The 24,161-nt window shown below is 45.4% G+C and overlaps 1 protein-coding gene across 1 annotated transcript in view; it reads right to left on the minus strand.

The window, feature by feature from the left end:
• Positions 1-22,572, minus strand: part of fbxw10 (F-box and WD repeat domain containing 10) — a 67,663-nt gene extending 45,091 nt beyond the window's left edge. Inside the window, exons 1-2 of the mRNA XM_078225982.1 lie at positions 21,923-22,572; positions 8,376-8,537 (exon numbers count right to left, since the gene is read on the minus strand). Coding sequence (XP_078082108.1) covers positions 8,376-8,537; positions 21,923-22,466 — 706 coding nt within the window. The 5' untranslated portion in view covers positions 22,467-22,572. The remainder of the gene's footprint in view (positions 1-8,375; positions 8,538-21,922) is intronic.
• Positions 22,573-24,161: the final 1,589 nt, after the last annotated feature.

Here is a 24,161-nt window from a genome sequence, read left to right on the forward strand (position 1 = left end):
AATACAGATAACGAGTTAACTATAGATACAACATTAAAGTTTATCCACGTTGGGACGCGACTGTGCCTTTAAGAAATGTATTTTAATCATGTTTCTCTGCACTTCCTTTAAGAGGGCCCGGCCTTTTGTGTTTGTTGCCACACTGTCTGTACGGCTATCTTTTATGGTTGCTGTAGCAGGATAATTGTAGCAATGCTTATTTGTAATCTGGGCCTAATGCAATGTCCTGGAGTTTTGCGACCCTTTTGGATTGTCGGGGAAAGGCTGATTGACAGGTCAAGGTCAGGTGGTTCCTTCATAGAGAAATCCAAGGGTTCATTTTCGGTTTGGCAGAAGCTGTTAGGACTCCAGACTGCAGATAGTGTGTTTCTGTCTCACTCCCTGGCATTGGAAATTTAACTTTTCTGGTGGCTGGTTAGCTAGTAGCTAGAGGCAAAGAGTACCTCTATCTCTCGGGGTGCACTGAAAGTTCCAGGGCCTGAAGGACTCAGTGTTTTCAACTCAACATCCAAAGGAGTAAACCACAGCAGGGGTTGGAAAGCTGCAAAGTCTAGCATCACGTGAGCATACTTATTTTCTGTGCTAAATCTAGAACAAGGGTATGTGTGTAGGGGTTTGTTTGGTTGGAACAGTACATTTAGCTGTTAAGGTATATACAATATTATGTTTTTTTTATAGTTTATAACTGGTAAAAGTTAGTGATGATTGTCTTATTATATGTGAACTATATTCTTAAATAAACTTTATTTGATTCAAGTTCCCTAATGGGTCACTGTATCATACCTGGAGTGAAACATCTTATGCTTACCCACGCCAAAGTTCAAAGTGAAAAACCTATGGTCTAGGCTGACTTCATAAAAAACCTTGGAGTTTCTGACTTGAATTACAACAGCATATTGGGCGAAATCTCCTCCTCTTGCTGGTGGTGAGCTTGGAGGCAGAAAGGGTATGAAATTAGGGGGAGATGGTGGCGTACCGGAAACCTGCCACCTTTCTGCCTCAGCCAGAATTAAGTTCTGGCGAGAAGGCCACCCTTCCTATTGAGGCCTTGAGAAGTTAATTTAATGACCACTTAAGGGTCGCATCTCAGCTAAAACCATGCAGCCAATCAAAGACACAGTGCCTAATCGAGGGCCTCAACATTGAGAAGGATGGAGCTTACTTAATGCCCTTGCTGCTAACTCTCCCTACACCCCTCCCCCTGTGATCACAGAATCATCCCCTCCTTTACTTATCTGCAATCTGGGTCGCTCCACGATTCTAAGACTCCAGTATCTGCACTTCTGGCAGCAGACGTAGCCTCCCCAGTGATGCTGCAGAGCACAAGAGCTGCTGGCCTCTGATTGGCTGGCAGCTCTCATTCAGTGAAACTTTCGCCCCCTTGCAAGAGAAGGCCTGCTGCTGTCCTCCACTGCCTGATTGACATGTCATTCAGCGGGCCTTCCAAAGAGAGCCTTTCCGAGAAGACCTTCCCCGAGAGGGCCTTCCTCGGAGAGGGCTTCCTGAGCAGGCCTTCCCAAGAGGGCTTCCCAAGAGGGCTTCCCGAGAGGACCTCCCAAGCAGGCCTTCCAGAGCAGGCCATCCCAAGAGGGCTTCCCGAGAGGACCTTCCCGAGAGGGCCTTACCAAGCAGCAGTGCAAGTCATTCACTGGCTCTTCAGCCGGCAGCCAAGACTAGCAACGCTTCACAAAATTCTGCCCACTTTAGGACTTTAGTCACACACTAGGTGTCACACTAAACATCATACCTTATGGAAGTATTTAAAAAAGGCCATTAAGAATTCTTGTAAGTATAAAATCCCACTTTGCGTAGGGGTGCCATTCACCTGGTCAGAGACGCTGAGTGCAAAGCTGGAAGCCACAGTCGAGTGAAACTGACCCGACACGGACAGCATGAAGGGTGAAACCAAGCAGCTTGTGGCCAGTCGCAGTGAAAGGTTGCCATTAACAGGAGCTGTTTGTTCAGCTTCAACTTGCAGATTTTGTGTGGACAGAAACTTTATGCATCAAATTGCAAATGGCTTGGATATCTCCAAGGATCATCTCACCTTATTCCCTGTGACACGGGGCCTATACATTCAGAGGTTGGTTGGACCTAAGAGGAGATGGTGCAGCAGCCACAACTACGGTGAGAGACACTCCAGTTGCTGTCACGTGCAGCTTCCAGATAGAGAACTGGAGCTGATTAAGGTATCCTCGGAGAAGCAGGAAGATCCTGAAGTGCTCTTGGTACCTGCTCAAGGAGCCCACGGGCAGCACGGTGGCACAGTGGCACAGTGGCACAGTGCAGAGTGCAGAGTTGAATATGGTTGCCATCACAAAGGAGAAAGTGCTAGAGAAACTAAAAGGTCTGAAAATTGATAAATCTCCGGGCCCAGATGGGCTACATCCTAGAGTTCTAAAGGAGATAGCTGAAGAAATAGTGGAGGCGTTAGTTATGATCTTTCAAAAGTCACTGGAGTCAGGGAAAGTCCCAGAGGATTGGAAAATCGCTGTTGTAACCCCACTGTTCAAGAAGGGAACAAGAAAAAAGATGGAAAATTATAGGCCAATTAGCCTAACCTCAGTTGTTGGCAAAATTCTAGAATCCATCGTTAAGGATGAGATTTCTAAATTCTTGGAAGTGCAGGGTCGGATTAAGACAAGTCAGCATGGATTTAGTAAGGGGAGGTCGTGCCTGACAAACCTGTTAGAGTTCTTTGAAGAGATAACAAATAGGTTAGACCAAGGAGAGCCAATGGATGTTATCTATCTTGACTTCCAAAAGGCCTTTGACAAGGTGCCTCACGGGAGACTGCTGAGTAAAATAAGGGCCCATGGTATTCGAGGCAAGGTACTAACATGGATTGACGATTGGCTGTCAGACAGAAGGCAGAGAGTTGGGATAAAAGGTTCTTTCTCAGAATGGCAACCGGTGACAAGTGGTGTCCCGCAGGGTTCAGTGTTGGGGCCACAGCTGTTCTCTTTATATATTAACGATCTAGATGACGGGACTGGGAGCATTCTGGCCAAGTTTGCCGATGATACAAAGATAGGTGGAGGGGCAGGTAGTATTGAGGAGGTGGGGAGGCTGCAGAAAGATTTAGACAGTTTAGGAGAGTGGTCCAAGAAGTGGCTGATGAAATTCAACGTGGGCAAGTGCGAGGTCGTACACTTTGGAAAAAAGAATAGAGGCATGGACTATTTTCTAAACGGTGACAAAATTCATAATGCTAAAGTGCAAAGGGACTTGGGAGTCCTAGTCCAGGATTCTCTAAAGGTAAACTTGCAGGTTGAGTCCGTAATTAAGAAAGCAAATGTAATGCTGTCATTTATCTCAAGAGGCTTGGAATACAAAAGCAGGGATGTACTTCTGAGGCTTTATAAAGCACTGGTTAGGCCCCATTTGGAGTACTGTGAGCAATTTTGGGCCCCACACCTCAGGAAGGACATACTGGCACTGGAGCGGGTCCAGCGGAGATTCACACGGATGATCCCAGGAATGGTAGGCCTGACATACGATGAACGTCTGAGGATCGTGGGATTATATTCATTGGAGTTTAGGAGGTTGAGGGGAGATCTGATAGAAACTTACAAGATAATGAACGGCTTAGATAGGATGGACGTAGGGAAGTTGTTTCCATTAACAGGGGAGACTAGGACGCGGGGGCACAGCCTTAGAATAAAAGGGAGTCACTTTAGAACAGAGATGAGGAGAAATTTCTTCAGCCAGAGAGTGGTGGGTCTGTGGAATTCATTGCCACAGAGGGCTGTGGAGGCCGAGACGTTGAGCGTCTTCAAGACAGAAATTGATAAATTCTTGATTTCTCGAGGAATTAAGGGCTATGGGGAGAGAGCGGGTAAATGGAGTTGAAATCAACCATGATTGAATGGTGGAGTGGACTCGATGGGCCGAATGGCCTTACTTCCGCTCCTATGTCTTATGGTCTTATGGTCTTATGGTGATGAGCACTGCTGCCTCACAGCACCGGGGACCCGGGTTCAATTCTGGCCTCAGGTCATTGTGTGGAGTTTGAACATTCTCCCCGTGTCTGTGTAGGTTTCCTCCGGGTGCTCCAGTTTCCTCCCACCGTCCAAAGATGTGTGGGTTAGGTGGATTGGCCATGCTAAATTGACCCTAGTGGCAGGGGATTAGTAGGGTAAATATGTGGAGTTGCGGGAATAGGTTCTGGGCGGGATTGTGGTCAGTGTAAACTGAATGGGCAGAATGGCCTCCTGTAGGGATTCTATGATCTAAGCATGTACCTCGTCCAGGTACATTCCACTTGCAGCATTGAAATCATCCCATCAAGACCCCAGTGCAAACCCCCATGCATTCTCCACCTTCCAGCAAGAAACCTCCTCCCTACCGACAGATATCCAACCATCACATTCACAGCCTAACCTCCTCATTAATGCAGCTGATGCCAATCACCAGCACTTGGCTAACTGGATCCAACAAAGTGGACACCTTAATGAGTAGGCCCACTCTAACTCTAATAAATTCACAAAAACCCATTATTTCATTTAAATAAAGACCAATGTCACTCTAGCCATGTAATAAGCACTCAAGTGGTTCAACTTGTGCAAACAAGAATTTTTTCCTCATATTTCTCCTTACTTCCACATGGTGCCATGTAGCTTCAGGAAGGCGAGAGGCAGCTCGTTCCCATGCCTGGACACATGAGGTGGCCATGTCAGACGTCCTCCGGATTTTGGAGCCTGCGAGGGCCCCAACCTGTCAGTGTGTTGGTATAGGCTCGGTCACTGGGGTAGGACACAGCATGTGTGGCTCTGTCAAAGGGGGCAAGGGTAGGTGCCATGAAGTGGTGCCACCTTGGGAAGAGCCCCCAATACCATTATCCCTTTCTCTATCTTCCCTCTCAGAGCCACCCCCACTTCCCTGCTAACCAAGAGTGGGGGAGTACTGGGCGATATGTGAATGTGATGTTTCAATTGATGCTTTGTAAAGTGTCAGCCATAGGTGGACATTATTGACGTGGACCATCATGCACTTGTTGGCCTGCTGTATACGACTAACCCTGAGGGTGGCCATTCTTTCCTTAACGATTACCTGAGACATCACTGCACTCATGCTGCAGATGGGTTCCTGTATTTTCTGTGCAAGGGGTGTGCAATGTTCAGGAAATTCTGATAATGCACACGCATCCCCTATTGCTCCACAAATATCCATTTGGAGGTTGATCACCGAGGCCCAGGATCAGCAAGCTCAGCATAACCTGTGCCCTCTGAGGGGGGCCTCTCCACTGCTGTCCCTACTGCCAGCACCTACTCCTGTTCACCATGGCCCACCCACCCTACCTAACTGAGGAACTGGATCCATTGATTAGTGTGCATTTGGAGAGTGGAGGGTGCATACTGTGTCCTCAGAGTGCTGGTCCTCCTCAATGTTTCGTCCCTGTACTTTAGCTCCAGCAATACCCCCGTGGGAGATGGAAAACATGAGTGCAGAGGACGGTGAAACCAAGTTTCCTAGTGACATTGTGCAGACCATGACAAGTAATGTATTGATTACATCAATGCAACATGAGTAACAGTTAAGTGCCAAGTGGCAGGATGATATCCAATATCCTGAAGTCTCTGGGCTACCCCACCCCCCCCCCCCCCCCCCCTCTCCCCCATCTCTCCATCGGAACGGCCGTTACAGCTGACATTCTGCAGATCTCAGACCTTCTCCTTCATCGACATCAGGGTGCAATGCCTGGAGCTCCACCCCCAGTTCACTGCCCCTTCCTGGAGCCGTGGCCTCCCTTTCCCCCCCAACAGGAAAAGGCAAACAATTACGACAGGGAGAAATGAACTGATTGGCGAGGATGGCACATCGACATTTGAGGGGGGTGACTGACAGGATTGGGAGCAAGAGTTTCAGCCGAGTGTAAGTGTTGTCTGTTGAGACTGAGGTTTGAGGCAGAGGCGGAGGGAAAGGGATGGGCATGACAGCAAGGTGTGTCGCTGAGAAGACTGCTCGGGAGGTGAAAGAGGAATGGCCTCCGGCTGAGAGTTGCAGGACACTCACCTTGCTGGTAGATGAGGGCAGTGCAGCTGATGTTGTCTACATGGACTTTAGCAAGGCCTTTGACAAGGTACCGCATGGTAGGTTGTTGCATAAGGTTAAATGTCAAGGGATCCAGGGTGAGGTAGCCAATTGGATACAAAATTGGCTTGATGACAGAAGACAGAGGGTGGTTGTAGAGGGTTGTTTTTCAAACTGTAGGCCTGTGACCAGCGGTGTGCCTCAGGGATCGGTGCTGGGTCCACTGTTATTTGTTACTTATATTAATGATTAGGATGAGAATTTAGGAGGCATGGTTAGTAAGTTTGCAGATGACACCAAGATTGGTGGCATAGTGGACAGTGAAGAAGGTTATCTAGGACTGCAACGGATCTTGATCAATTGGGCCAGTGGGCTGACGAATGGCAGATGGAGTTTAATTTAGATAAATATGAGGTGATGAGATATGAGATCGAATCGGCCCAGGACCGATTCAGTTAATCATATGGTGTTGGGAAGAGTTATAGAACAAAGAGATCTAGGGGTACAGGTTCATAGCTCCTTGAAAGTGGAGTCACAGGTGGACAGGATGGTGAAGAAGACATTCGGCATGCTTGGTTTCATTGGTCAGAACATTGAATACAGGAGTTGGGACATCTTGTTGAAGTTGTACAAGACATTGGTAAGGTCACACTTGGAATACTGTGTACAGTTCTGGTCACCCTATTATAGAAAGGATATTATTAAACTAGAAAGAGTGCAGAAAAGATTTACTAGGATGCTACCGGGACTTGATGGTTTGAGTTATAAAGAGAGGCTGGATAGACTGAGACCTATTTTCCCTGGAGCGTAGGAGGCTTAGAGGTGATCTTATACAGGTCTATAAAATAATGGGGGGCATAGATAAGTAGATAGTCAACATCTTTTCCCAAAGGTAGGGGAGTCTAAAACTAGAGGGCATAGGTTTAAAGTGAGAGGGGAGAGATACAAAAGGGTCCAGGGGGGCAATTTTTTCACTCAGAGGGTGGTGAGTGTCTGGAATGAGCTGCTAGTGACAGTAGTAGAAGCAGATACAATTTTGTCTTTTAAAAAGCATTGAGATAATTACATGGGTAAGATGGGTATAGAGGGATATGGGCCAAATGCGGACAATTGGATCTAGCTTAGTGATAAAAACTGGGCGGCATAGACAAGTTGTGCCGAAGGGCCTGTTTCCTTGTTGTAAACCTCTATGACTCTATGACTCATCAGATCAATGAATCTTTTCCAGAACTGAATGCCGATCCTCCTATCACACTCCCACTGCTCACTGCCTCAGTTGATGCCATCTTTGTTTGATGAGTCTCACTGACTTCCTCTTGTCATCCTCGAAGTCGATGGGTTTTCTCTATGCCCTCATCATTAGAATCGTTAGCGGCAAGGGTGAGTCTGCAAAGTGAGGAGCAGCTTTTTCACACCACGCCCATTTCTCTCACACTGGATGTTTTCCTCCCAACAGTAACCTCTTACAGCCCAACAGGGCCTGTTGGGATTCCTCTGAATATCGATCCTTCATTGCTGCTCATCCCACCTAACCTCCCTGATTGGCCAGGAAGCCAGTGGCAGGCACCGATTGGTTTGATCAGATAAAGAAGGTGCAAAGGCGATTGCCAGATCTGGAGTGTTTCCACTATGTAGAGAGACTGGCTAGACTGGGGTTGTATTCCTTAGGGCAGAGAAGGCTGAGGGGGAAGCCTGATTGAAGTGTACAAAATTATGAGGGACGTAGATCGGAAGAAACTTTTCCTTTGAGTAGAGGGGTCAATAACCAGGGGGCATAGATTTAGGGTAAGGGACAAGAGATTTAGAGGGGATTTGAGAAAAAACATTTTCAGCCAGTGGATGGTGGGAATCTGGAACTCACTGTCTGAAAGGGTGATAGAGGCGGGAACCCTCACAACATTTAAGAAGCATTGAGATGAGTACCTGTAACACCATAGCATACAAGGCTACAGACCAAGTGCTGGAAAATGGAATTAGAATAGATAGATGTGTGACGGCTGGCACAAGCATAATGGGCTGAAGGGCCTCCATCTGAGCTGTGAAACTCTATTACTCCTATGGGAGCAACCACGGAGGTATGTAAATCAGGAGTTAGGTTTCCAACCGGTAAATGGTTGCTGCCATTATGCCAGGGACTAGATTACACCACTACTTTCTGAATCCTAAATTCAATGGTAAAACTGCCAAACACTAAACTCATTTTGAAAGTCATTAAAAGCACAATTCTTCACTCTTTACTGAAGAGAAATCTCTGGTCAGTCTGTGGAAAACAATCTCACATATTGGAACACATTGGGATCCACCATCTTTGTTAAAGTCTCACCCCATTGAAAGTTTCTTACCAGCATGATTTTCTGGGTGAAAGAGCAGGCTTGCTGGAAGTATATCAGGTGAGACAATTGTATATTCAGGCCAGATCTCGCTCAGCAGCTCAAGTTCAGAATGTTCCTCCGTCCGAAAGGTATAATATGATCCTTGCAATGAGCTGACATCCTCATCCACACCTGAAACATGAAGCATGGCTTTATGTGCAGTTCCTGTAGCAATGTAGGAAAATGTAGGAAACATTTGCTACCAAATAAACCTGTTGGACTTTAACCTGGTGTCGTGAGACTTCTTGCAATGTAGGAAAGGCAGGAGCTAGTTTGCAATTTGCAGATTGTACAGGTAAGCAATGTGATAACCAGCAGCTAAAATGTGTGTTTCTTTGATTCAATGGTGATAGCTGAGGGATAAATATTAGGCAGGACTCTGGGATAACTCCTTGCTCTTCTTCAATTAGTGCCATAGAATGTGTTACATGCGCCCAGGAGGGAAGGGGCGGCACAGTGGTACACTGGTTAGCACTGCTGCTTCACAGCACCAGGGACCTGGGTTCAATTCCAGCCTTGGGCGATTCTCTGTGTGGAGTTTACACGTTCTCCCCATGTCTGCATGGGTTTCCTCCCACATTCCAAAGATGTGCAGGTTAGCTGGGTGCTAAGTTGCCCCTTGGTGTCCCAAGATGTGTAGGTTGGGTGGATTAGCCTTGGTAAATGCACAGGGCTATGGGGATAGGGCGGGTCTGGGTAAGATGACCTTCGGGGAGTTGGTGCAGGTTAGATGGGTCAAATTGTTCTGCACCGTAGGGATTCTACGGTTCTAAGGCAGCTGTGGCCTCAGTTTAACCTCTCATCTGAAAGAAAACATCTGCGACAGTGCAGGATCTGATAGAGGTATACAAAATTATGAGAGACATAGATAGGTTAGATCATGAGAATCTTTTCCCCATGACAGAGGTGTCTAAGACTGGAGGGCATAGGTTTAAGGTGAGGGGTAAATGGTTTTGAGGGGATCTGAGGAAAAATGTTTTCACCCAGAGGGTGGTGGAAATATGGAACGTGCTGCCTGAGAGGGTGGTGGAGGCAGGTATTCTCGCAACATTTAAGTCACATTTGGGGTGAGCACTTAAATTGCCACGGCATAGTAGGCTGAGATTACAGTGCTGGTAATTGGGATTTGTATGGATTGGTACTCAATGGTCGACATAGACATGATGGGCCGAAGGACCTGTTTCTGTGCTGAACGACTCTATGACACAGTGCTGTTAGAGAAGGAGTTCCAGGATTATGACACAACAGCAATGAAAGAATTATGAATTGTTTCCTGGTCAGAGTCATTTGGGACTTGAAGAGAAACTTGCCTTTGTTGTTCCATGCCCTTGCTCACTTAGTTCTTCAAGTTGACAGCAATAGAAATGCCAATGGAAGAGTGAGTGTTCAGTTTATGGCAGCTCTTGCGAGTGATGGCAGCATCAAATCAGGCTAATAGGCAGATGTGCTACAATGCACGGGGTTATGGGGATAGGCCCTGGGTGGGATTGTGGTCGGGTGCAGACTCGATGGGCCAAATGATCTCCTTCTGCAGTGTAGGATTCTATAATGCACACTCTCAACCACGATGGCAGTGAGTATGACCAGAAATTCACACAAAGCATTCGCGTGAGATGATACAAACATTTGGTAGAGCGGTATTATATTCATGCTGTGAAAATAATTTTCCAGTAATTTCCAGTATCATGTTTCCAAAACAATTTAAAATGACCTGGCTGTGACTCATTGGTAGCACTCAGGATTAGATGGTATTGCGTTCAAAGCACTGTACAAAGGCTTAAGCACAAAATCTAGGTTGACACAAAAATTAGACCTGCTCCTGCACTACTTTCCGTTTGTTAAGGAGAAATGCTGATTAAAACTTAAAGGAAGGTTAGAGGCAAAAGTACTTCAAACTACAAACACCCTCACAACCCTTTCTCACAAGCATTCTATAAAACCCACAAACCACTGACTTAATTGAACCACACTAAAGGGGGCGAATCTTACCAAATAGCCTATAAAAAAGATGTTAATGGGCACTGCCACTGACTGACAGCTTATCTTAGAATCTAGAGTGCACAAGTACTGGTTCCACTGTCATCCAAAGGAAAATAGTTTAAAGACTGGTATATGAAAAGGTCCAAAATGTTTGCACAGTATTTTCCCAGTCAAGGTTATGACTAGTCAGGATTTAAGACCACTTTAGGAACTTCCTTCGACTGGCAGACATGTCCAGACTGATTATCATGCTGATCATTCTGTAGTTAACTAAACATGAATTCCCCAAAGCTTGACTTGTTCTTCTGTTTCCTTATGCAGATGATTATAACCTTAAATCTAATTAATTATTCACAGTTTTCTAAAGATAAAAATATGAAGCTGGAGAGAGAATGGATCTGAAGCAGCAATATCTCAAACATGCCTAGAAAATAATGTCTAGGTCATTCTCATCTTTGCTCTCCCCTGCCTGGCGACATGGTGACACAGTGGTTAGCACAGCTGACTCACAGAGCCAGGGACCTGGGTTCGATTCCTGGCTTGGGTCACTGGCTGTGCGGAGTCTGCATGTTCTCCTTCCCATGTCTGCGTAGGTTTCCTCCGGGTGCTCCGGTTTCCTCCCACAGCCCGAAAGACGTGCTGGTTAGGTGCATTGGCCATGTTAAATTCTCTCTCAGTGTACCCGAACAGGTGCCGGGGTGTGGCGATAGGGGATTTTCACAGTAACTTCATTGCAGTGTTAATGTAAGCCTACTTGTGACAGCAATAAATAAAATATCATCTCTAAAACTTTAGTTCCCCTTATTATCCTTTGCTCCTACCCTCTATTTGTTTGTAGTTTGTATACGTTATTCCATTTTTACTTCATTGTATTAGTGAATAAATATGAAAACTGTTCTTCTGTCAAGGATTAGAATATATCTTGAGCATGTGAAAAGTAATGTTTTAAAATTTCAGTGGAAGTATTGACACTTCACCAGCTTTCTGTCATGCTCCAGAGAAACATCCCTATCCCTACAGGAATTACACTAATGAATATAAATGCATAGAATCATAGAAACCCTACAGTGCAGAAAGAGGCCATCTGGCCCATCGAGTCTGCACCGACCACAATCCCACCCAGGCCCTACCCCCTTATCCCTACACATTTACCTGCTAATCCCTCTAACCTACGCATCTCAGGACACTAAGGGGCAATTTTAGCACAGCCAATCAACCTAACCCGCACATCTTTAGACTATTCCAAACCCAATCAGCAAAGCACTTTCCAGCCACCTGAGGCAGACATTTCATCTCCCACTTCTTCCCAGCTTCATTCAAGAAGGTCACGTGGAATCGAGAACTGGTCTCAAATTCAATTGCATAGAGGTAGGAGCAAACAGAGACGGAATGAGTGAAGTCACTGACGGACCACGATCTAATTATTTCAGATGCTGCCTGACCAGCTGAGTGTTTCCAGCACTTTAAGATTTTATTTCAGATTTCCAGCATCCACAGTATTTTGCTTTTGTTATCGAATTATCTGACTGCCGAGCGTTCCGTACATAATTAACAATTAGCAGAGGCAAAAGTACTTCAAACCACAAACACCCTCACAACCCTTTCTCACAAGCATTCTATAAAACCCACAAACCGCTGATTTAATTGAACTACACTAAAGGGGGCGAATCTTACCAAATAGCCTATAAAAAAGATGTTAATGGGCACTGCCGCTGACGGACAGCTTATCTTAGAATCTAGAATGCTACAGTGCAGAAGAAGGCCATTCGGCCTATTGAGTTTGCACTGACCACAATCCCACCAAGGTCCTATCCCCATAACACCATGCAATTACCCTAGCTAGTTCCCTTGACACTAAGGGACAATTTAGCATGTCCAATCCACCTAACCAGCATGTTTTTCGGACTGTGGGTGGAAACCGGAGCACCCGGAGGAAACCAACACAGACACGGGGAGGACATGCAGACTCCGCGTAGACAGTGACCCAAGACGGGAATCGAACCTGGGTCCCTGGCGCCATGAGGCAGCAATGTTAACCACTGTGCCACCGTGCCGCCTTTTCTGTAAGGATTCCAAGGCACTGGGAGACCTGTTAAACTTTCAAACTTGATTCCAAGACCCGCAATACATGATAACATTCTCCGAAAGAACCTCCCTTCCAAAATGGCAAAAGGAAAATGCTGCTATCATGACACAAGCTGTTTTATAATGGATACAGTAACAGACAGAGCACGCAGGAATCTGCTGGTAAAAGAAAGAAATGTAATCATTTCACCAACTCCCACAGACCAGGTAGCTGCATTTGGAACCCGATGCCATAACAGATTGTATCTGTATTTGCTGTAATTGCTAAGTCAGCATTCAAGATTATCTGAAAATGAAATCTCAACTGAGATTTGATCAGGGAACAAGTTTATTGAAGGGAGCGTCACTGTAATGATGCACACTCACAGACTTCGTCAGGAGCACAAAGGAAAAGCCATACAGAGGCCAACAGCAACCACTACCCCCCTCCCTCAGTCCCTCCCTCCCCCAGTCCCCCCCCACCACTGAACAGCACCCTGGCTGCCCTGGAGCAGCCCGCCAGCTGACACAGTGCCGATATGTCTTCATGTCTTCAACAATTCTGCCCAAATGAAGGCTCCAACTCCCTGGGGTGATTACCCACTTTTGTCCCTCAAGCCAGGTGAACCTCTTCTGCTGTGTTGCCCTTAAAGGGACAATCACCACAGTAACTCCACCTACCTGCATCCACACATATATAAATCATTAATAAATAGAATGACAAACAAAATTCTATTGATCGACACAATTTTTTACTGTAGGTCACATGTCCATTACTCAGTGTCCTGAAACAGATCATGCAAGTCATCAAGCAAATTTCTGTGCTATCTTTTCACCTGATGGGCTCCCATTTTGTATCATTAAATCTCAACAAGTGGCCACCATGTCGATCAACAAGTAGCAAGCAGGAATGAAAACCACCAATCATTATTGTCAAAAAGCCATAGCTCAAAAACTGGCAGTAAACAACAGTTACCAAAAAAACCAAAATAAAGCAAAGTCAAAATAATTCTTTATTTTTTTAGCTACCATATTTTACAACAAGCTTAATATTGAATCATAGAATCACTACAGTGCAGAATGTGGCCATTCAGCCCATTGATTCCACACCAACTCTTCCCCCGGAGCATCTTATCCAGGCCCTATCCCCGTAACCTTATGTATTTATTCCGCTAATCGCCCTAACCTACACATCTTGGGACAATTAACTCTGGTCAACCCTCCTAACCTGCACATCTTTGGAGTATGGGAGGAAACCGGAGCACCCACAGGAAACCCACGCAGACACAGGGAGAACGTGCAAACTCCACACAGACAGTCACCCAAGGCTAGAATCGAACCCGGGTCCTTGGCACTGTAAGGCAACAGTGCTAACCACTGTGCCACCGTGCCACCCATAGAGGATTATAAAATGCTCAAACTGAGAGTGATAATAAAAACATAAAAGGTTGAATGTTTTCCCGATAACCATGTTTAAACTTAGCTTACTCCCACGCCAGCACAGATCACTCATGGGCTGTTCATGATGGATTTGTTTTCAAATGCCAGGGGTTTTCACAATGTGATGGACTGCATCTGTATTCCTTTAAGGTTATGAACTCAAATTGGTGTGGAATAAACATAGGTTCAGGACAGTCGGAGTTCGACTATCGTTTAGTCAGGGAATGTTTCAAACCAGCTTCAGACTAGGGCTCAGAAATACATTACAATTTAAGATGACAATGTCTCTCCAATACAATATCCAGAGCGTCACATCTGTGCTCCGCAGCAGAGTTCAAAATTACCTTCCTACGTGTAAAGAAACAAAAGAAGAAGCACTTAGTGTAACATGTCTGAAAATATCTGGCAAGTGCACATCTTTCCCATCTTTACACATCAGCAGGTCCAAGTGTAATTAGAATATGTATTATACTGGCACCTTATAGGGAGATTAGACCAGAAGGCATTAAAACTTGCCAATAATTAGGCAAGCATATCGAAGATCTAGTAATGCGAACATCAGAATGATGTCTCGGTCACATTTATTTGACAGAGATATAATTATGTGAGCATTGTAGTTGAATGTTCACGCATCGCTGAATGTATTTCAGTCAGAACGATCCGGGGTCAAGGTGATCCCTTTACAGGCTTTTCATATATTGACCACAAAATCCCCTCATAAAACATTCCCAGATATTGTCCCAATCTCTGTCATGTAAAGGGTATCTTTCATGGTTTCCTTACTTACAGAGAACATATGCGAACAATCTCTCTCATAACTCATTTGTATTAAACTGAGAAACACCAAACGGACTGAGAAGCTATGAATGTGTCCTTTCTAATTTAATGTTTTGTCACGATGCTATTCAGCATCGTGCAGTACAGTATACAATACATTGTCCTAATCAGCCCCACACTGAATGCTTGCACACAATATAAATCAACTCAACGACTAGGATGAATGGAACTGTAATCACAGGCCTCCTGTTGTGTCTGTCGAGGTTCATTAACAAAATAAGACTTTTGGACTGTGCAGAGTCCCTTCCTGATTCATTAACTTGCATCGTTTTAAGGTGTTTGGAGTTTACCATTGTAAATTTTACCATTGTACCAAACCTCTGCAGGCGCACATAATTTGCGAGATCAGAATGTGATATGAGTACCATAGCAACCAACTCTTGTATTAAAGCACAGAGCAGCAATCTATGCACTCTGGGTAACTGGGGCTTTCAGTAAACAAACAATATGTAATGATACAAAAGGAAATTTAGAACCTGGAATTGACGGTACTTCATTTTACCTAGAATCCTAGGAATAACGGCAGAATGAGATATCTGCACTGACAGAGTCTGCACAGAGTCTCTGGTCTTCAACTGGAACCGTCCACTTAAATCCCATTTCCCTGTTTGTTTCCTGTATTCTTTGACATTTCTTTCCCTTTCAAATATTTATCAAGTGTCCTATTAAATTATAATATTGCTTCTGCCCCCAAAGGCATTTGTGGTAGCGCAGTCCATGTTCTAATAACCCTCTGTATGAAAACATCTTCAATGTTCTCTTTATATATTAACGATCTAGATGACGGGACTGGGAGCATTCTGGCCAAGTTTGCCGATGATACAAAGATAGGTGGAGGGGCAGGTAGTATTGAGGAGGTGGGGAGGCTGCAGAAAGATTTAGACAGTTTAGGAGAGTGGTCCAAGAAGTGGCTGATGAAATTCAACGTGGGCAAGTGCGAGGTCGTACACTTTGGAAAAAAGAATAGAGGCATGGACTATTTTCTAAACGGTGACAAAATTCATAATGCTAAAGTGCAAAGGGACTTGGGAGTCCTAGTCCAGGATTCTCTAAAGGTAAACTTGCAGGTTGAGTCCGTAATTAGGAAAGCAAATGTAATGTTGTCATTTATCTCAAGAGGCTTGGAATACAAAAGCAGGGATGTACTTCTGAGGCTTTATAAAGCACTGGTTAGGCCCCATTTGGAGTACTGTGAGCAATTTTGGGCCCCACACCTCAGGAAGGACATACTGGCACTGGAGCGGGTCCAGCGGAGATTCACACGGATGATCCCAGGAATGGTAGGCCTGACATACGATGAACGTCTGAGGATCGTGGGATTATATTCATTGGAGTTTAGGAGGTTGAGGGGAGATCTGATAGAAACTTACAAGATAATGAACGGCTTAGATAGGATGGACGTAGGGAAGTTGTTTCCATTAACAGGGGAGACTAGGACGCGGGGGCACAGCCTTAGAATAAAAGGGAGTCACTTTAGAACAGAGATGAGGAGAAATTTCTTCAGCCAGAGAGTGGTGGGTCTGTGGAATTCATTGCCACAGAGGGCTGTGGAGGCCGAGACGTTGAGCGTCTTCAAGACAGAAATTGATAAATTCTTGATTTCTCGAGGAATTAAGGGCTATGGGGAGAGAGCGGGTAAATGGAGTTGAAATCAACCATGATTGAATGGTGGAGTGGACTCGATGGGCCGAATGGCCTTACTTCCGCTCCTATGTCTTATGGTCTTATGGTCTTAATGTATTATCTCATTCTTTTTAATAATTCGAAGTTTGTGCTCCTGATTTGCCAACCAAAATGGGAAACAAGCCCTCACTATTTACCCAATCAAAACATTAAACTGTTTCGGAAATTCAACCCCACCCTACCCGCATCTCTTAATCTCCTCCATTCCTCGAAAAATGCCCTCATTTTTAAACCACTCTTTAAATCAAGAACGCTGCAAGGCAATTTTTGCTACAGAATTCCTATTAGCTCTAATTTCCTGCTTAATAATAGGATGCTCAGAACTGCAAACAGCCCTATCGATCAGATTGTATTGTGTATGGGGTGGCACAGGGATTAACAAAGAGAAGACATGGACAGTGAATAACCAACCATAGCTAAATGGAAGAAGGAACTGTCCAAAACAAGAGAAAGAATGAACACAGAAACAAGACCAAAAGAAACTCAAACTCTGCCAGTTTTACAGGTGCTGATTGGTAAAATGAATGAAGCTCCAACAAATGTGTTTTATTTTAAAATGCTACAGATTATTCTGGTTTTATAAACGGTGCATATTGTAAATGCTGGATAGCTGAAAGAAAAACTGAAAATGCTGGAAATACACAACAGGTCAGGTAGCATCTGTGACCTGAAAGATCACTGACCTGAAAAGTTTCTCTCTCCACAGATGCCACTGGATCTCCTGAGTGTTCCCAGCATTTTCTGTTTTTTTTTAATTACAGGCTATTTGGGACTATGCTTCAACACAGAGCGACTTAACCAGTGTCCTTTGTGATTCGCTATCTTTGGGAATCACAGAATCACAAAATTTTTACAGCGCAGGAGGAGGCCTTTTGGTCTATGGCGCCTGCACCGGCTCTCCAAAGGAATATTATGACTTAGTGCTATTCCCCTGCCTTTTCCCCGTACTCCTGCACATTGTATATACTCAAATAATCATCGAATACCCTCTTGAATGCCTCAATTGAATTTGCCTCCACCACACAGCCAGGCAGCACATTCCAGACCCGAATCAATTGTTGCGTAAAAAGGCTTTTTTTCTCACATCATATATTTGCTTCTTTCGCAAATCACCTTAAATCTATACCCTCAGGTTCTCAATCTTTTTATGAGCGGGATCAGTTTCTCCCTAGCTGCTCTGTCTATCCCCCTCATGATTTGGCGCATTTCCATCAAATCTCTAAGCCTTCGTCTCTGCAAAGAGAACAGTTCCAACCTCTCCAAGTTATCCTCTTGACTGAAAGTTCCCGAGAACCATTCCTGTAAACCTCTTCTGCAATCTCTCCAATGCGTTCACGTTCTACCTATAGTGTGGTGCCCAGAACTGTACACAATATTCCAGCTGAGGTCTAACTAGTGTCTTGTATAAGTTCAGAATAGCCTCCTTGCTCTTGTACTCTATGCTCCTATTAATAAAGCCCAGAATACTATATGCTTTATTAACTACTCTCTCCATCTGTCCTGCCACCTTCAATGATCTATGCAGATATACAGCCAGGTCCCTCTGCTCTTACACCCCTTTAAGAATTTATTCCTTACTTTATATTGACTCTCCATGTTCATCTTACTAAAATGCATCACCTCATACTTCTCTGCACTAAACTTCATCTGCCACTTTCCTGCCCACTCCATCACCTTGCCTATATCCCTTTGAAGTTCTGCACTGTCCTCTTCAGTTTAAAATACTTGGAAATTTTGTATTATTCAAAAACTTTCAGATTGTCTCCTGCACACCAAGATCTAGATCATTAATGTACATCAGGAAATGTAAAGAACCCATTACAAACCTTCCTGCATCCCAAAAAATGCCGTTACTCCCTGCTTCCTATTATTTATGATGTGGAGATGCCGGCGTTGGACTGGGGTAAACACAGTAAGAAGTTTAACAACACCAGGTTAAAGTCCAACAGGTTTATTTGGTAGCAAAAGCCACACAAGCTTTCGGAAAGCTTGTGTGGCTTTTGCTACCAAATAAACCTGTTGGACTTTAACCTGGTGTTGTTAAACTTCTTCCTATTATTTAGCCAAGTTTTGTATCCAAATTGCTACTGTCCCTTTTATTCCATGAATTATAAGTTTTCTCACAAGCCTGTTGTTTGGCACTGTATTGAATGCCTTCTGAAAGTCCATGTACACCACATCAACAGCACTACTCTCATCAAGGATTTCTGTTATCTCCTCAAAAAACTCCAACAAGTCAGCGAAACATGACTTCCCCTTTCGAAATCCATGCTGACTCTTTGTCCCAATGTGGATCACAGTCCTTGGCTGTTCACCCTCCCCAAGAAGAATATTCTGCAGTTGCTCTGTGACACCAGGGAGGCAACATACCATCCTGCAGTTTTGAATGGGCCTACCATATATTAATCAATCCCCCTTTAGCAATGTAGCTACTAATTCTATCCTGAATGATTGTTTCAAGAAGCTTGCCACCACTGATTTAAGATGACTAGCCTGTAATTGCTGGGATTACAACCTTTTTTGAACAAGGATGTAACAATTGCAATTCTCCAGGACTCTGGTACCTCCGCTGAGTCTAGGGGAGACTGGAAGATTATGGCCAGCCCCCTGCAATTTCCATTCTCACTTCTTTCAATATCCTTGGATGTATGATATTTGATCTACTTGGCCCACCTCATTTCCAAGAACCCGGTCCGACAGTGCATCCTTTCTTGTTGGGCTAGACACATACTGCTGTCAAAAATTGCCTTGAACACAGTCTAGAAACTTTTGCCCTCTCCACACTTTACACTAACACTGTCCCAGTCTACATTCAGGTAAATAAAGTCCTCCATTATAACTACTCTATAATGTTTGCATCTCTCTGTAATTTCCCTGCTGATTTGTTCTTCTACATCCTTCTCACTAGTTGTCAGTCTGTAGACTACACCGAGCAATGTAATTGCACTGATTTTGTTCCTTAGCTCGAGCCAAATTGATTCTGTTCGTGAACCCTCTGGGACATCCTCTTTCTCCAATACTGCAATGCTCTGACCAATGCTGCCACCCCTCCTCCTTTCCTATCTTTTCTGAACACCTTGTACCCAGGAATATTTAACACCCAATCCTGCTCTTCCCTGGGCCAGGTCTCTGTTATCACCACAACATCATATTTTCACAACACAATCTATGCCTGTAACTCCCCAATCTTATTTACTGTACCCTGTGCATTCGCATACATGCACAGTAACCCTGATTTAGACATTACTTTCTCCCTTACTCCGACTTCACCTAATAACTTACTTTTCTCTAGACTAGCGCTTTCTGTCTCTCCCAATATTTTGTGCATCCTCATATTCCTCTCTAATATTTCCCCTTGGTTCCCACACCCCTGCCAGTTAGTTTAAAACCCTCCCAACAGCATTAGCAAAATGCCTTGCAAAGAACTCAGTCCCAGGTCTGATCAGATGCAACTTGTCCAGCTTGTATAGATGCCATCCCCGCCCCCCAGTCCTAGCGTCCTAAGTATCTCGAACCCTCCCTCCTTCACCATCTTTCCAGCCATGCATTCATCTGCCTTCTCTTCCTATTCCTGTACTCGTACTTGTCCTGGCATTGGGAGTAACCCAGAGATTACTGCGTTTAAAGTCCTGCTTGCTAGTTTTCTACAGTAAGAAGTCTCACAACACCAGGTTAAAGTTTTCTAACCAGCTCCCTAAATTTCAATTGCAGAACCCCATCCTCCTTCCTACCTAAGTCATTTGTCACAATGTGGACCACAGTCCTTGGCTGTTCACCCTCCCCAAGAAGAATATCCTGCAGCTGCTCGTGACAGCAGGGAGGCAACATACCATCCTGGAGTTTTGAATAGGCCGATCTTTCTCTATACCCTAGCAATGACTACAACACTATATTCTGAGCCCTCTCCTTTCTTTCTCCCCTATGTACCCTATGAACGGTATGTTTTGTCTGTATAGTGCACAAAAAACAATACTCCTCACTGTATCCCAATACATGTGACAATAATAAATCAAATCAAATCATGTCTACGTCTACAGAAACGCCGGTCTGTTACCCTAACTAATGAATCCCCTGTCACTATTGCTCTTCCCTTCTTCTTCCTCTCCTCCTGTACATCTAAGCTGCTTGTGGTGCCACAAACCTGGCTCTGACTGCACTCCACTGAGGAACTAGCGCCCTCACCAACTTCCAAAACAGAAAGCCTATTCCTGAGCAGGATCCCGAGGGACTCCTGTACTACCTGCCTAGTTCTCATCCACTGCCTGGTGGTCACCCATTCCCTCCCTGCCTCCAGGCCCTTGAGCTGCGATGTGACCACCTCTCTGAATGTGCTATCACGTAGCTCTGTTAGGAAGGGGGAGTAACTGGCTGCATCTCTCTCTCTCTCAAGCTATGAGCTGAGAGCTGTGGCAGAAGCAGTTGCTGGCTAGATCTCTGGAGCTGGGAGCTGGCTGTTATACCCCTGATGACATAGCAACAAGCCCATAATAGGATTGGTTTACAGGTTACCAAAACATCAAATTCAAATCTGATAGGCTGCTGTTATTCAAATGTCTAGTTTAAACTAATTGGGCAAACTTCAAAAACAGCCTGTTGTCTTAGCAACACTACCACCTAGCCTCTCGATACAATGTTTCACTCTATGCTCTCTGTGTACTTGCATTTGCACCTGCATCTCTTTTTCCTTTTAACCAGACCATGCAGTTTTACAACTCTGAGCATCTTACACTTTTTCTATAATGTTACAAACACTAATTTTGCAACAGCTCTCAGCCTCGCGAATGCACCACAGTGACTCCAACCACCGCTCGAACTCTGAAACCCAGAGCTCAATGGCGGGATTCTCTGGCCTCCCTACAAAGTCTTTCTCGAGGAGCGAGGCAGTGCATCCATTGTCCGCTGGCCCTGCCACCACGCCGCCAGGAAACCTACGGCGGGAATGTGCCGTCTGATCCCAGAGTGAGCAGCCAGAAAGTTCCGGCCCAAGTTTCTGCAGCTGGCACCGCTTTCTGCACACGTGGTAGTCTAGGACACCAGGAGTGTCCATGATTTCACACGTATTACAGGACGTGCATTCCACATGACTGAGCTGCCCTGCCACATCTTAACTTAACTAACGTTAACTTTATCCTACTTTGGATTACTTGGAGGCTTAATTTTCCCTTATTCCAGATATGGTTTTCCCACACACTGCCCCTTACACCGAACATTGCGGAACACTGTGGACATTGGGATATACACAGTAAGAAGTTTAACAACACCAGGTTAAAGTCCAACAGGTTTATTTGGTAGCAAAAGCTTTTGCCACCAAATAAACCTGTTGGACTTTAACCTGGTGTTGTTAAACTTCTTACTGTGTTTACCCCAGTCCAACGCCGGCATCATGACATTGGGATATGGCACAGTTCAAGAGTTTTGGCAAATTCCTATAGCTGGTTACCCAGAGAGGGGGGGAGGAAGCAGTAAAACAGGGAAATAAGGATACTGGGGGTTTTTTTCTGGGTAATTCATACCTTTGATTTGTTGGATGTCTGTAACTCTCTGGCTGACTATGAATGTTCGGATCAGGGTGCCAATGTTGTGGAGCAGTGAGATGTCGCAGAGTTGGAGCAAGGCCAGCAGGTAGTTGGTTTTGACCCAGTGTCTGCTGCCGGCGAACCAGTCCCAGGTGGCGGCGATGGAGCGGCGCAGGGCCGGCTTGGTGAGGGAGCGGTTGGAGCTGAGGGTGCTGAAGTCCTGCCGCAGGCTGGGGTTGGCAGTGGAGCGGACATAGGTGAAGTCCTTGCTGAGGGTGGGCAGCAGCAGCCGCTGCAGCTGCAGCAACAGGTCCAGGCTGGCGATCCTGCGGATCAAGCCCATCAGGAAGTGCTGCTTGGCCAGGTCCCCGGCCCGCAGGAACCACTGCTTGGTGGAAGCCAGGCGGTCCTGCAGGCTGCAGGTGGAGCACTGGCCGCAGCGGGGCACCGGGCACTCGGCACTCAGGCATGTCTGCTTCACAGCAACATGGATGTTAAACTCAACAACCTCACCCACCGCGTCCAGATCATACATCCTCATTCAGGGCAGCTCCAATTCACTCTCACACCCTCTGAAAGGGCAGCAGTCAGTCCTTAAAGAGGTTCTTTCCCCTCTGAAAGGAAAATGACCAGTTCTTAAAGAGTTGTTTTTTTGTTTCTTCTACTTGGATTCTCTCTCCAATGTGTTTCCACCCGTTGCTGGGCAGCGGGACATTCCGTCCACGCAACTCTCTGCCTCAGCAAGTGACTGGCGTCACTATCCTTAGAATCAGAGATCTCATTCCAACAGGTAGAATTCCATCTGTACAACATTTATTAAAGGACACAGCGAGGGTAGATAGGAAGAAACTTCCCCCCACCCCCACCTTGGTAGCTGGTTCTATAACAAGGTGGGCTCTGTATAACATTTATTAAAGGGCACAGAGAGGGTAGATAGGGAGAAACTACCCCCCCCCCCCCCCCCCCCCCCACTTCCCCCTTAGGAGCTGGGTCAATAACAAGGTGGGCTCTGTACAACATTATGAAGGGCATAAAGAGGGTAGATAGGAAGAAACTTCCCCCCAACGCCCCCCCCCCCCCCTTGGTACCTGGGCCTACAACGAGGCAAGGTACTAACATGGATTGACGATTGGCTGTCAGACAGAAGGCAGAGAGTTGGGATAAAAGGTTCTTTCTCAGAATGGCAACCGGTGACAAGTGGTGTCCCGCAGGGTTCAGTGTTGGGGCCACAGCTGTTCTCTTTATATATTAACGATCTAGATGACGGGACTGGGAGCATTCTGGCCAAGTTTGCCGATGATACAAAGATAGGTGGAGGGGCAGGTAGTATTGAGGAGGTGGGGAGGCTGCAGAAAGATTTAGACAGTTTAGGAGAGTGGTCCAAGAAGTGGCTGATGAAATTCAACGTGGGCAAGTGCGAGGTCTTGCACTTTGGAAAAAAGAATAGAGGCATGGACTATTTTCTAAATGGTGACAAAATTCATAATGCTAAAGTGCAAAGGGACTTGGGAGTCCTAGTCCAGGATTCTCTAAAGGTAAACTTGCAGGTTGAGTCCGTAATTAAGAAAGCAAATGTAATGTTGTCATTTATCTCAAGAGGCTTGGAATACAAAAGCAGGGATGTACTTCTGAGGCTTTATAAAGCACTGGTTAGGCCCCATTTGGAGTACTGTGAGCAATTTTGGGCCCCACACCTCAGGAAGGACATACTGGCACTGGAGCGGGTCCAGCGGAGATTCACACGGATGATCCCGGGAATGGTAGGCCTGACATACGATGAACGTCTGAGGATCGTGGGATTGTATTCATTGGAGTTTAGGAGGTTGAGGGGAGATCTAATAGAAACTTACAAGATAATGAACGGCTTAGATAGGATGGACGTAGGGAAGTTGTTTCCATTAGCAGGGGAGACTAGGACGCGGGGGCACAGCCTTAGAATAAAAGGGAGTCACTTTAGAACAGAGATGAGGAGAAATTTCTTCAGCCAGAGAGTGGTAGGTCTGTGGAATTCATTGCCACAGAGGGCTGTGGAGGCCGAGACGTTAAGTGTCTTCAAGACAGAAATTGATAAATTCTTGATTTCTCGAGGAATTAAGGGCTATGGGGAGAGAGCGGGTAAATGGAGTTGAAATCAACCATGATTGAATGGTGGAGTGGACTCGATGGGCCGAATGGCCTTACTTCCGCTCCTATGTCTTATGGTCTTATGGTCTAAGGTGGGCACTGTACAACATTA

Source organism: Mustelus asterias, chromosome 12 (genome assembly GCF_964213995.1).
Source record: "Mustelus asterias chromosome 12, sMusAst1.hap1.1, whole genome shotgun sequence".
In the NCBI taxonomy this organism is placed as follows: Eukaryota; Metazoa; Chordata; class Chondrichthyes; order Carcharhiniformes; family Triakidae; genus Mustelus; species Mustelus asterias.